This window comes from Sphaerodactylus townsendi, linkage group LG12 (assembly GCF_021028975.2).
Source record: "Sphaerodactylus townsendi isolate TG3544 linkage group LG12, MPM_Stown_v2.3, whole genome shotgun sequence".
Taxonomy (NCBI): domain Eukaryota; kingdom Metazoa; phylum Chordata; class Lepidosauria; order Squamata; family Sphaerodactylidae; genus Sphaerodactylus; species Sphaerodactylus townsendi.
The window spans coordinates 1,167,436-1,182,578 of NC_059436.1; the positions used below are offsets into that span (position 1 = coordinate 1,167,436).

At 42.6% G+C, this 15,143-nt stretch overlaps 1 protein-coding gene across 2 annotated transcripts in view; it reads right to left on the bottom strand.

The window, feature by feature from the left end:
- BIN3 (bridging integrator 3) overlaps positions 1-15,143 on the bottom strand; it is a 104,648-nt gene that overhangs the window by 41,762 nt on the left and 47,743 nt on the right. For both annotated transcript variants that reach the window (XM_048513416.1, XM_048513415.1), the window contains exons 3-4: positions 5,512-5,552; positions 3,998-4,059 (exon numbers count right to left, since the gene is read on the bottom strand). In XM_048513416.1, the coding sequence (XP_048369373.1) occupies positions 3,998-4,059; positions 5,512-5,552 (103 nt within the window). The remainder of the gene's footprint in view (positions 1-3,997; positions 4,060-5,511; positions 5,553-15,143) is intronic.

Sequence of the window (15,143 nt, forward strand, 5' to 3'; positions counted from 1 at the left end):
TTATAACTTTCTGTGTGATCCAAAGGGGGTAGGGGTGTGCACTGGAAGCAAACTGGCACAGACGCTAGCACTGAGAGATTAACCTCAGCAACCGGCCGCCACAGCGCCCAACCCTGAAAGCTGGGCCCTGCAGCAGCTGGCCACCACTACCTCAAGTGCCCATGCCGACACGGAGGGGGTGTTCTGGGGGCATTGCCAGAGGTGAGCTTTTGGTCAGGAACACCCCCCTCCCAGCAGAGCGAAAAGGTGGCGTCAGTCATTTCTCACTATAGGCTTCCCTGGGGCAGAAAGCAGTTTCTCCTTCTCTACGTTTGCTGCCGTTTGCCTCTTTGAACACCGCTCTGCTGTTGGGCTGTTAGTGCATAAAACTGTACTATTTGCCATATTTATAGAATTAAAATATATGCATATGTTTTATAAGAAAAACTGCATGAATACCCAGTATTTGAGATTGAGAGAGAGTTGCAAACTGATGTGCCCTATGCTTCCTTAGCATACATGTCTTAATTTTTCCCATCTAATAAATAATAGAAAGGTAAGAATAAAACTGAAGGCAGAAAACAAATTCTGTATTACACAAAAAGAGTGTTATTTGGACAAGGATACCTTTGTTGTCACAACATGGAGGACTGCCAACATTTTCTGATGGCCAATTAAACTTTACAACATTTAAAACACCAAACTCTTTAATAATGTATTACAATTAAACACACTATAGCTTATTAATTGTGACCAGATTTATGAACATTTAAGCAATTAAAATATTTTTAAAAATATGTTGTATATGCCTACATTATATAACAGAATTATTATTATTTAATGCTATAGTCTAAAAAATCATACTATACACACTACACATTTCTACTAAAACTGTGCCTTAAAAAGCATTACACTCATTCCAAGGGGGAAATTAATTCACAGGAGTACCCCCCCCCCCAGAAATCACCAGTATTTTGCTATTTTTCTAATGGGAAAACTGAAAAAAAAAAAGTCGGGGGGGGGGGAAGCCTTGCTTCCCCCCCTCCCCCGACTTCACATCTCTAGAGAGGAAAAAGTCTGCTTGAGAACCAATGTTGTGCAAATATGCAACAAAGCGGTCTGCCTGAACTTAGATGCTCTCTAGCAATGTCGCATTCAGCTAATTTAAGCCACTTTCCCAATAAATGTTTTGCTGTCCCTCGATTAAAATTACTCAGGTAAATATCAGGGATGCTACATAATTTTTTTTTTTAGCACTGAAGAAACCTATTAGTGGCTATTACCTTAGGCCAGGGGTGTCCAACTCTGGCACTTCAAATGTCCATAGACTACAATTCCCAATTGGCCATGCCATGGACATCTGAAGTGCCAGAGTTGAACACCCCTGCCTTAGGCCCGATTGCTATGTCCTGAGCAGTTGTATCTCTAAAAGGGAAGCTATCAATTGCCACCTTATCCGATTTTTAACAAAGTCCAGTTGAGGCAAAGATGGCAACTCATCAGACCACACACAAATTATACGGTAAGGTCTGTTCACAAGAAGAGAACAGTTTGTGTTCCTTCATTCTAAATTTACCTACGCATTTCTAGGAAGTACCATTTAAATTTCAAATGGTTGTTTTCTGTTTCACGCACTGCATCAACCACATCCATCTGCAAAAACTTCACAAAAAAAAACCTTTAGAGGCTCTGAAGACATCAATAAGGATATCAAGAAGTATCTTCCCTACGGGATATATTATTCACAAAAACCTAGAAAGCATTCAAAAACTAATTTTCAGCAAATCAAAATTAGCTAATGCAATCATTATTATTTAAGGGAAGATAAAACTGGTATAGTAGAACAAGGAAAAGGTTCAGAGAGGAAAAACCTGCACAAAGAACACTGAATTGGATCCCTTTCTCTTCACTTCGATGCCTGATGGGGTAAAGGAAGGAAAATTTCTGGGAGCTGGACTGAGAAACACAGAAACTGTGTATTGCAGATTCTTTTATAAAAAACGAAGACATTAGAAACTAAAAGCGAAAGGCCACCAAAATAAACAGCAGAATGAAAGCAGAAAACTGCAATTCGTATGCTCCAAGGAGCCACTGCTTTGTTTAGCGAGACAAACTGGAAGCTGGAGCAGAAGCTGGATGTTCAGGCCTACGGCTGAGCAACACCAGTGCAGGTGGAGTAAACAATCTACTGTCCATCACCAGGAAGCAACGGAAGGCATACGAGACTGAGGAAAGAAAACAAACAAACAAACCCACAACACTGCCGACATTGCCCAGGCCTTAACTGAATCCGGAAAATACACATGTAAGCCAGCTCACCCTAGCTATACTGAGCCAGGATCCTCCAGAGAACCTGAATGTGGTCAAAGTTTGAGTTTGTCACAGTTTCCACTCACTGGGAGGAGGAACAGGCAAAACAAAGGGGAAAATACATTCTGTCTTCACTCCATAATACAGCATGACATGCCTCTACAAGCAGAACCGTCTCTTGATATCTGGACAGGGCTTGAGCTAATTTGTGATGATGCCATAAAGCTGAAGGGGGGAAAAAAGAGAGTCCTCCCACAGCTCCTTTGGGGCTTCAAGTGCTCCACATAAAACCACCCACTGAAAGGGAGGGGAAAAGAATCTTCTATATGGAAAATATTCCTAAAAGTCTTATAACAAGGGCCTGGTGATAAGACTTTTTAAAGCCTTGTGAATTGTTTTCTGGAGTCCTGGAGCGTCTGTCCTTTGCACAAACCTTATGAGAGTAGAAACACCAAATGGCAGAAAACATATCCCTGAAGTTATGTCTGCATGTAAAACTGAGCTATTTCACTCTTAACATCACCGGTCAGAGACAAGAAGTAAAGTTCAAAATCTCTGCCATGCTCTGCGCTCAGAAAATGATATGAACTATTCATGATTCACTCACATTGGTCGTTAATTGCAAGATTAATTTTCTTTGCACAAATGACTGTTAACATTTTTGTCCTGCCTTTCAGAGCCCCCAGGAAATGCACCATGATTCAAGAGTCCTCATTAAAACAAAGGGGACAGGACACTACAGATAAAGACACCAAGCCCAATACAAAAATTGACATTTGGTTTGCCAGGAAAAAATGGTACTTGGAAGCTTTCAGCTCCAGACTTCATACAGCCTAATTTTCCTGCAAAAGGGTTACCTTTTTTCGGGAGTGGGTAGAAAAATTAGGATGTGGGTAGAATTCCAAAGAACAAGGGGCCACAAATGTTGATCCTACAACTATCAGCCATGCTATAATATATACAACTCTACAAGGCATTTTGAAAGACAATCCAGCCATACTCTGCTAAGTAGTTATTATTAAATTTCCTCTTCCCCAAGCCTCTACCTTCAGATGTTTTAGCCTTTTTTCCCATGTTTGTTTAAACCCCATATTGTGTGATATAGTGGAATGGGGTTCCTACCACAGAAGCTAGTAATGCAGCACGATGGAACCAATGTGCTGAAGAACACACCTGCGTGCCAGATGTTCAACTCTGATGGGGGCTTTTTTAAGCAAACAGCTGTGTCAGTTTAAGAGGGGAGCAACTTATTCACTGCTTCCTACGCTTATCACTGTGTCATGCCAAACCGAGCTAAGCCAAACATTAACCGATACTCCCAGGATAATTTTTCCTTACAGACCAATGAAAAGGATTTGCTATCCATTTACATTCATTCGTTAGGTGGCTAAGTAAAGCTACTTCTTCTAAGAATCCTCTCAACAGGAACTGTGGATAAATCTACAACTCTACATTACAAGAGATCCTCTATAGCTTTTGTTCCCAGTAACTTTATCAATAGAGTGTTATGGGTTTTCTGGGTTGTATGATCGTGTTCCAGCAACATTTTCTCCTGAAGATCCTCTGAAGATGCCAGCCTTAGATGCAGGTGAAATGTCAGGAGAAAATGCTACTGGAACACGGCCATACAACCCGGAAAACCCCTCAACACTCTAGTGATTCTGGCTGTGAAAGCCTTCAACAATACAACTTTATCAATGTTACCTACCTAGGTCTGCATCTGTGCTTTTCTTCATGTCCTTCTGAAGCTTCTTAGTCTGATCTTCCAGCCTAAAACAGCACATTAAGTTTTGTATGAATGTTAAAAAAGGAATCCATTTGTGAAGAGGATATTCTTGTTCTATGGGTATTCTAGAGATGTAAAAAAAGAAGGAAAAGTAGATGACAGCACAGGGCAGCAGCTAAATTTTTGCCTGTGACATTGGAGAGGTAAAAGGAAGAATGGGGATGGCTGCCGGGGGGGGGGGCAGATATGGGGAAGTTTCAGGCTTAAAAACAGTCATTTGGCTGGTTACGTACAGTGATTAAGAATTTCCTCTGGGCAACCAGATATGCAAGTTTGTTGGCGGGAAAAACAAACCAAAGACTAGAGGAGGGGAGGAAGGAGGACGGGAGACAGATAGCAACGAACTAACAAACTACTTAGAAGAAACACAGAGAACGACTGAAAAAGACAGAAAAATGACAGAAAACCTATTGGCTATGAAATCCTATCGGCTATGAAATCCTGCTCTCCCTGCTGAGGCAGGAAAAATACTGTAGCTCAAGACGGATGCCAAGTTTTCCACAGGAAGTAGCAAGATTTAATTCCTGCCTCCCTGAGAAAGGGATGGGAAATCACCCATCCAAGATGCCCCAGGTCACCTCCAGGAGAAGGCTGACAGTAAATGGAGCCGATTTCTCCATGGTAAGGGAGATGTTAAGGAGACAGCAGGGTGCTACAGACCCATGAACAGTAGCTGATATCTCTTGTTCCTCTCTCCACCCTCATTCAGTTTCTCAACCACTTAGAGGAAGATAAGAAAATAGGTGGGAGCAGACGTGGGAGCCAGAGGATAGAAGGGAGGATGGAAAGAAAGAGCCTGCTGGAACAGACCAGAGTCCATCTAGTCCAGCACTCTGCTACTTGCAGTGGTCCACCAGATGCCTTTGGGAGCTCACGTGCAGGATGTGAAAGCAATGGCCTTCTGCTGCTGCTGTTCCCAAGCACCGGGTCTGCTAAGGCATTTGCAATCTCAGATCAAGGAGGATCAAGATTGGTAGCCGAAGATGGACTTCTCCTCCATAAATCTGTCCAAGCCCCTTTTAAAGCTATCCAGGTTAGTGGCCATTACCACCTCCTGTGGCAGCATATTCCAAACACCAATATGTTAATATTATACAATACTATACATATATTTCATACATTTCTGAGTTTCTAAACTTTTTCCTGTGTCGTCTGCTGGCCTTTGCATGTTATCTGCGGCTTCCACAAAACTCCCCCCAAATTCCCTTTTAACTTCTTATGCAATACATCAAAACCACGGTGGGGAAAGTCACAATGTGGAAAGCATAATTGTATGCCTTTTGTGAAGGAACTCTGTAAGTTATGAAAAGGCCCTCAGTTCCAGCAGGCAGTGTCATGTCAACATGGGGGAGAGGAGCAAGACGGAAGACATATATAGGGAAGGGAAAGGAGGAACAATGGCTATCCTCCTCAATAAACTAATTAAGAACACTTACTGTTGAAGCTTTCCATACTCCCGTTCAAAATCTTTCTCAACCTGAGGAAAGGAAGACACCTCAAATCAGCTTTGCAGTGTATCTTAAAAACACACACACACACACACACAACAGCAAGTCTCCACCCAATGTAAATGACATTCATCTTTCAAATGCCAAGTCTCAAACAGGAAAGTTCTCAAGTAGAAGAAGAAGAGTTTGGATTGATACCTCACTTTTCTCAACTTTAATGAGTCTCAAAGTGGCTTACAAACTCCTTCCCCCCACATCAGACACGTTATGAGGTAGGTAGGGCAGAGAGAGTTCCGTGAGAACAGTGACTAGCTCAGGGGTCTGCAACCTGCGGCTCTCCAGATGTTCATGGACTACAAATCCCATCAGCCCCTGTCAGCATTGGCCATGCTGGCAGGGGCTGATGGGTTTAACAATCCATTTACATCTGGAAAACCGCAGGTTGCAGACCTCTTGAACTATAATGTAAGGCAGCAGACTTCATGTGCAGGAGCTGAGAAACACGTCCAATTCAGCAGATAAGAGTCTGCCACTCAAGTAGAGTGAGAAATCAAACCCAGTTCTTTAGATTAGAGTCAACAACTCTTAGCCACTTTACCATGATGGCTCACCAAATTCCTCTCGAATGAAAAAGCCACTTGCTAAGGACTTCCCAATCCCCAGAATCTGTAGAAAAACTGTACCATCCATAGCTGGTATGAAAATATTATTATGTCTCAATAGCAAAGGCTGGATTTAAGAAATAAGAAACCGTTCTAATAGTTAAGTGACTCTCCCATAAAATCTAAATTCATTTTGAATTCTCCTGAATACCACATTCAGTACTGCATAGGGTGGCAAACAATTAAACAGTCTTTTCCCACAACACCTTCCAACTGTTTTATTCCATCTACTTAGCTGTAGCCCAGCTGCAATTTTGCAAAAGCAACTGATAACTCAACGTTTACTTTTAAAAATTCAAAACAAAGGGTGGAACATGCACGGTCTCTTGCTGTCATATTAAAGAGCTACTAGCCCCATACCAGAATAAGGAGAATTGATTGTACAGCCAGCTCAGGACTGTCACAGTGTTTAACAAGATGCTTGAACACAAACACCAAGTTACCAGCAATTGTGTCTGGTTTCCATAAGGTTCTTCAGCCTTAAGGGTTACTGGCAATTTAAAATCGAATGAAGATGAAAGTTGTATGCAAAGTAGCGGTAGCACAGCCATTCATGAGGCCACATACCCATCGTTCCTGGGTTCAAGGGAAACAGTGGCAGAAAATGGGCTCCCGTCCTTAGTTTCCTGCTGTAAAGGGAAACTACCTATAGTTTAATCTTCATGGCAATTTTTAATACACTTACTGAAGTTTGATACCACTATTCCTCTAAAAGAAAGAAAGAAAGAAAGAAAGAAAGAAAGAGTGGCAATTAAAAACCCAGTACAGTATGTGGGGATGAGAGATTTGACTAGATTTGACCAAAAGCACCCAGGGAGTTCCCGAGGATGTGGATGAATTTGGAACCTGGTATCAAGCATCCAAAACCCACATTGATTATTAAGTTCTCACTTCCTTTCTACCCTGAGAGCCTGTCAGGTCTAAAAGAGAGGGTGATGGAGGCAGGGATGGTAGCTATGGTGACTGCCCATCTGATGTTATTAGTCAGAGGAGAACAAAGCAACTGCATTAGTGAAGCCCTGCCATATCACACTTCAGTCCTCTGGTGACTGACTGTTCTGACTCCTTTGTAGCCAACTGGTTTATGGACAGAAGGCAGAGAAACCACCACGGTGCAATGCAATAGCAGCTGTCCATCTCACAGAAGGGGATGATAACTGGAGGGAGCAGGGAGGCTCCACCTTGATATATTATGTTTTTCCAACCAAAAGGCAATAATGGAATCTATTATCAAGGTGAGGGGAGAGCTGTCCATCACTGGATGTGTTCAAGTGGAGGCTGGACAGGCATCTGGTCAGGGATGCTCTAGCTTTGGATATTCTGGACTGATTAGAAGATTTGGCTAGTTGGTATGTTAGGCCTGTTGCAACTCTAATCTGAAAGAAGGAGGAGGAGGAGGCGGCAGAATTTGGATTCGACCTCCCCTTTCTCCCCTATAAGGAAACTCAAAGGGGCTTTCAAACTCCTTCCCTTCTTCTCCCCACATCAGACACGTTATGAGGTAGGTAGGGCAGAGAGAGTTCCGTGAGAACAGTGACTATCCCAGGTGTCTGCAACTTGCGCCTCTCCAGATGTTCATGGACTACAAATCCCATCAGCCCCTTGCCAGCACTGGCCATGCTGGCAGGGGCTGATGGGATTTGTAGTCCATGAACATCTGGAGAGCTGCAGGTTGCAGACCTCTAGTACTAGCCCAAGAAAACGCAGCAGACTTCATGTGCAGGAAACATGTCCAATTCAGCAGATAAGAGTCTGCCACTCAAGTAGAGTGAGGAATCAAACTCAGTTCTTTAGATTAGAGTCAACAACTCTTAGCCACTTTACCATGATGGCTCACCAAATTCCTCTCGAATGAAAAAGCCACTTGCTAAGGATTTCCCAATCCCCAGAATCTGTAGAAAAACTGTACCATCCATAGCTGGTATGAAAATATTATTACGTCTCAATTTCTCCCCTATAAGGAGACTCAAAGGGGCTTTCAAACTCCTTTCCCTTCCTCTCTCACAACAGACACCTCATGAGGTAGGTGGGGCTGAGAGCGTTCCAAAGAACTGTGATCAGCCCAAGGTCACCCAAGCAGGAATGTAGGAGTTGGGGTAAAAAATCTGGTTCACCAGATAAGAGTCCACCTGCTCTTAACCACTACACCACGCTGGCTCTTGAGAAGCTAGCTTATTTAAACAAATGAGAACTAGTAGGTTTAACTCCCTCATGAATTGCTTCAATTCGTAATAGTTACCACAAACCCAGTTCTGACAACTGATATGCCTGCAATTGATCAGCCACATGAATTCACATTAGTTTTTCATATCCATTTAACAGTCATGACTTCCTCCAAAGAATTCTGGGGAATGCAGTCTTGTAAAAATGCTGAGAATTCTCTGACAGAAAATCCCTAAACCCACCCCAAAGAACCACAGTTCCGAGGGTATTCTGGGGAAAGGCACTGACTATAACAAGCCAGTTTAAGCCTGTAATATTAGTGCACCCCAAGAGTCTAGAGTACAATAACTGCTGTGTCAGCATGTTATCGGAACAAAATTATTTCGGCAAGAAGCTGTATATAAAAGGAATAAAGGAATGCCATTACGTTGGCCCTGCTTGCAAAAAAGGAAGCCATGCTGGGATTACAGGCAAGCGAAACAATCACTTAGGATCGTAGCAATCCGTTGCCTTAGTTTTCAGTGGGTAACATGCAGGGGGGAGCCCCTTCCCACCACACCGCTCCCTTTGTAAACCCTACATTGTAAGTACTAAACTGGGAAACAAAGACTGCCGCTTTAATTTTGGAGATTCATAGTTGCTCATTACAGCTGAGCAATTTCCAATTATTTCACACGAAACTGTGGAAAATATCTAGCAGCCTGAAGAGAAAGCAGCCAAAAATTACACTGGAAAATCTCAAGAAGTGTTTTGACCTTTCTGCTAGGAAATATATAGTTTTTGCTCTTTATTTTTTTTCAAAATGACAACTTTCCTTTCACCAGATTTTTTTTTGCTCCTCATATCATATGCCTTGTTTTAAGGCATTTCAAATGTGCCTAACTGGTTCCAGCATCCACCCACCCACACCCCCCAAAGATAACGACTGCTGAACATCATCTTTCCTGTATCATTTCCTAGGAGACTCTTTAAGCACCGCTGCTTGACTCAGTGTCACCACCAGCAGGGCTTCCAAATCTAAAGACATAATCCAAAACGAATCCTTTCCCAGGTTCCTCCCCCAGGACCGCACAAGAAAAAATACAAAGTTTTTTGCATTTTACAGGCAAGGCAAGGCCATCTAGCCTGACACTCTCTTGAACTTGGTTGGCTAACCAACTAATTAACAACCCTGGTTAATATTGGTTCTGCATCTGTAAATCAGATGGAAGGAAGGTCGGTTTTCACTCCACGGAGAGGACTGCAGAATAAAGGATTCCACAGCTGGCTCCGAATCTAGAGAGAGATGGAATTGCATTCACGGTAAACCCAAGAAGCTGTACAATCTTCTCTGGCTCCACCATCATCCCCTGCCACCCACTAAGAATGGGGGGTTGGCACAAGCCGAACCTTCTGGCAGGTGCAACGGATGACAATTTTATTTCTAAAACACTTTTTAAGCAAAGTATAGACAGAATGAACTGTGGCGATTACACAAGCTGCACAAACTCCATTTAGTCCCATGCAGCTGACACACCCTTAAGAGAACACAGTGGGATATCAGCAAAAGGAATGGCTTCTTAGGTAAGCAAAATGCATTCTAAGTACCCAGTAAGAAATATATGGATGTCTTAATTGCATCATCAGTAATACACTCATCTTGCTATTCAGAATATCAAAGAAAAAGGAAAATAGCACATGATCCTACAAGTAGATTGAACCAGAATATTAAAATTGGCGGGACTTCAAACACTTCCGGAAACAACGCTTTACAGATGTATTGTTCGGAAGGCTTTCTGCGGCCGGAATTCCACTTCAAGGTGCTGTGTGGTTTCCGGGCTGTATGGCCGTGTTCTAGCAGCATTCTCTCCTGACGTTTCGCCTGCATCTGTGGCTGGCATCTTCAGAGGATCATCCTCTGAAGATGCCAGCCAGGATGATCCTCTGAAGATGCCAGCCACAGATGCAGGCGAAACGTCAGGAGAGAATGCTGCTAGAACACGGCCATACAGCCCGGAAACCACACAGCACCCAACACTACAGATGTATACCAAAAAAAAATTATCAGAAGCAGAAGACTTAAAAAAACTTAAACTTAAAGAAACTTAAAAGTTTAAGTCCATGAACTTAAATGCTGAGAAACAGAAGATGATACTTAAAGAAACTTAAATTCTCAGAAGCAGAAACTAAAAGAAACTTACCGTACATAATACTGCAGTATGGAGCAAGTCGCACTCCGATATAAAGTCGAAAAGTAAGGCACCCTAATTTTTTACCACAAAAAAAACTGGGAAAACTTTATTGACTCGCTGTGATGGAAAGCTTCGGAGGGTGGGAAATACAGCATCAATTGAGGCATCAGTAGGTTAAATGGTGAGAACCACAAAGGATTGCGAAGAGCTCCACGCAGACCTTGATAAATTAGGTGAGTGGGCTAAGAAATGGCAAATGCAGTTCAATGTAGCTAAATGCAAAGTGATGCACATAGGGGCAAAAAATCCAAACTTCACATATAACCTACAAGGGTCAGTGCTATCAGTCACAGACCAGGAAAGGGATTTGGGCGTCTTAGTTGATAGTTCCATGGGAATGTCAACTCAATGCATGGCAGCTGTGAAAAGGCAAAACTCTATGCTGGAGATAATTAGGAAAGAGGAATCTGAGAATAAAACTGCAAAGATTGTCATGCCTCTTTATATAAAAGCAGTGGTGCGCACCGCGACTCTGGAGCAGTACTGCAGGTCCAGTTCTGGTCACCGCATCTCAAAAAAAGGATATTGAGGAGATAGAAAAAAGTGCAGAGAAGGAGACAACAAGGATGATTGAGGGACTGGAGCACCTTCCCTATGAGGAGAGGCTGCAGCATTCTGGGACTCCTTTTAGTTTGGAGAGGAGACGGAAGCTACGAGGGGGGATATGGATTGAAGTCTATAAAATTATGCATGGGGTAGTGAAAATGTTGACAGATGAGAAATTTTTCTCTCTCTTCTCACAATACTAGGAACCAGGGGCATTCATTGAAAAAAAAAAATGCTGGGAAGAATTAGGACTAATTCTCAAAAGGAAACACTTTTTCATGCTTAACGTGGTGATTGGTGTGTTGGAATATGCTGCCAAGCAGAGGAGTGTAGTGATGGCCACTTCAACCTGGATATAGGCTTTAAAAGTGGGGGCAATTGGACAGATTTATGGAGGAGAAGTCGATTTATGGCTACCAATCTTGATCCTCTTTGATCTGAGATTGCAAATGCCTTAACAGACCAGGTGCTCGGGAGCAGCAGCAGCAGAAGGCCATTGCTCTCACATCCTGCATGTGATCTCCCAAAGGCACCTGGTGGGCCACTGCGAGTAGCAGAGAGCTGGACTAGATGGACTCTGGTCTGATCCAGCTGGCTTGTTCTTATGTTCTTAAATGTTTTTGAATATTTATTTCAAAGAAAAACAGTAAACTGGCGCTGTAAGTGGAAAAGAGGGTCAACAAGAACAATATGGTATCAACAACAACTTTAAAAGTACAAAAACCTTAGCTCAACCAGCAACCAAGCTAAAACACAAGAGTTAAAATCCTTCAAAACTGGATTCCTCATCATCATCTGTATGTCAAAATGTAACCCAACTTAGATTTTAAGAGGGATATTATCAGAAATGGAAAATCTACTATTAGCTTCCATTGTAAACAATGGGGGATGGGGCATCCCCTTTGGGGGTCAATAACTTTGGATCCCATTAATTTGGATCCCTAACCCAAACTTCACCAAACCTGGCTGGTATCATAAAGAGACTCTCCTGATGAGACCAGCCAGGTCTGGTGAAGTTTGGTTCAGAGGGTCCAAAGTTATGGACCCTCAAAAGGGTAGCCCCATCTACTAATAGCTCCCATTGAAAACAATGGGGGATGGGGGCACCTCCTTTGGGGGTCCATAACTTTGGACCCCCTGAACCAAACTTTTCCAAACTTGGCTGGTATCATCAGGAGAGTCTTCTGAGGGTATCCTCAAATTTTGGTGCCTCTAGCATAAACACTGCTGGCCGGCAAAGTAAAAACACACACAACATTTTAATGACCCGCATATAAGTCGAGGGGAGCTTTTTCAGCATTAAAAATGTGCTGAAAAATTCGACTTATACATGAGTATATATGGGAAATCCCTCTTCAGTTTCTAATTAAGTTGACAACAAGATAAGGCCATTTCCAAGGAAAGGCTTGATTTTATGACAACTTCCTTCGACATCATCTTTCTCTACAAAACCAAATTGGTCCAGATGTGTCTCAATCTGGTGGCTTTTTTTGGTGTTTAAATACTGGAGGTTTATTTTTTTATTTTTGCAATATATTACTCATTATTCATTCAACGGTATATTACACTGGTTCCAAAATATATAAGCGAATCAACTTATATAATTTTGTCCAGATTCAGTAGACAAGGACATTTCCACCTTCCCATGCACGGAATTTAAGTTTAAAGATCAGACCCTTACTATACGTCTCATCTCTGCTTCTAAGAAAAAGACAGTGAAGAAAAAGAGAAACACACTTTAAATATTTGTGGTATTTCCTACTCATATTTTGTATTTTTACCCTCTAACCTTCCTTGTCAAGTTGTATACCTTAAAGTTATATTATTTTTAAAATTTTGTTCAATATCTTCTGCCCATAACTTCCCCTCCTCCTTAAAATCTGTGATCCATTTGACTTCTACATAACTAGTTAATTTTGAAGACTTGGCTAATTCTGTAACTTTATACTGCCATTCATAAATTGTGTGTATTTCTTCAGACTTCCATTTCCTAGCCCAAATAATTCTTGCCGCAACTGACAAATATCTAAATAATTATTCAATTCCTTTATCCAATGATCTATCCAAAATATGAGGAAACATACTTCTGAATTAAATTTAATTTTCCTTTTCAAAATTTTAGCAATTTCTTTGCGAATCTGGTGGTTATTTTGACCTGGGAAGTCTGGGTTTGTACCTGTCAAGTTTCCATTATGATGGAAACTACCACCACGCGTATCTAAGTTGAAAAGCCATCTACAAGCAATGGAGTTCGCTCACTGCCAAAAATGGCTCTCCTAAAACAGGGCTCGATCAGTGTGTAGGATGTTTGCACTGCCGCTGCCTGTGGTGTTGCAAGCTTGCCAAAATACACAGCAGCTGATGCCTTCAGGTCAGGTAACACGCACAAAAAACTAAAGCCACCCTACATTTCTATGGCTGTTCCGGTTGTTTAAAATAGCTGCTGAATTGCCTCTTCTATTTATATGTCCATGTGTGAACTGTCCCGGTTGCCTTACAAGGCAACATGATACAGGCTAACCAACAGGGGACCTAACTCCAGGTTTTTGCCATCATTTTAATCACATATTAAAGGTACCAGCCACCACCAACTGGAATATCTGGGATCAGTAACGTAGCGTCCATGGGGCGGGGTGGATGGGGTGAATGCATGACGCCCCAGGCGAAGCTGTGGCGGAGGTGTTGTTGGGCTGTTGAGGGGGTGTGGTGGGGTGGTTTGGGGCGCAGGGCGCGCCCCAGCCACAGTTTCCCCTTGCCCCACCTCTGCCTGGGACTAACATGAACTCTGTGTGGCAGTTTCTGTTTTAACAGAGGAAACTTTCCAAACTTCCAAAATTTTGCCCCAATTTATAAATTTTTCTTCTCTCTCTTGCCTACACCTGCATCACCTTCACTTTGATATGACAAGGGGAAAACATAATAATTATTATTATTTAGCATTTACATAAGTTTTCTACTGCAAGTAAAATGGAGATGTTAACACAAGGCTGCTGCTACTAATATTTATCATTTGTTAAGCATTTAGATAGTTAGCGAAGCAGTGAAATTGGAAAGGGTAATTTTCCCCCCAGAGTAAATTCAATTAGTGATGCTTCGTTAGCAGAACAAAGTGGTGTTTTGCACTAAGGAGTTCCAGAGACTATGCTGCTGGACTTGGATTCTTATGGATGATAGTGCCCTGAAGACTTGGGTTTTGTAATTTGTGTTTTATTTACAAATTTATTTACAAACTAGCAGTAAAACCCATTGAAGAAAGACATACAACAGGTGCTAGAAAGGTTGGTGGGTTAAGGGCGGGCACTGAGGGGGTAACCCCTTTTGCCTTTCTTCCCTTCCCCCTTGCCCTGGCCTCACCAGAAACCGTAGGGGGGTTACTTTCCCTCCCCCCACAAGGCAGCCATTTTCCCCCTGCCAGGGGTTTCCCCCCAAAGCCAGCTGCCACTCCTTATTCTGTATGAGCCATGGCTGCTTCCCACCCTTCACCTCTTCGCACCCCTGCGTAACTCATCTCCTCGCCATGGCCACTGCCAAAACCAACAGCAGGAGGTGGTTGGCATGGTGGCGGTTGCAGCGGCTTGCAGGGCAGAGTGACGTTCTGGAACTGCTGGCCCGGGTGGCCAATCGGTACGCAGGACTCACTTCCAGCCAATCGTCACACAATGCGCGGCGATTGGCTTGCAGTGAGTTGTCACACATTCCAATCTTACTGAATTATATGGTGTAATGTACAAGCAGAAAACAATGGAGCCAAATGTGTTCCTCCTATAAACAAACACCATCACATTTCCAGAGAGAAGCTGTGGTCATGAGAAGCTGTGGTCATGTACTCCCAGAAACTCCCCTTCCTGATTTAAATCTGCGCCCAGAAACTCTCATGCTTTCTGCCCATTGTAACAGCAAAAGTTATTTTTCTCAAACACAGTTTGTCAACACTGATCAAGCAGAGATGTCTATCCAGGGAGCCACCAACAGTCATTAAAGAAACAGTAATGTCCTTAGAATTCATTGACAATTTGCA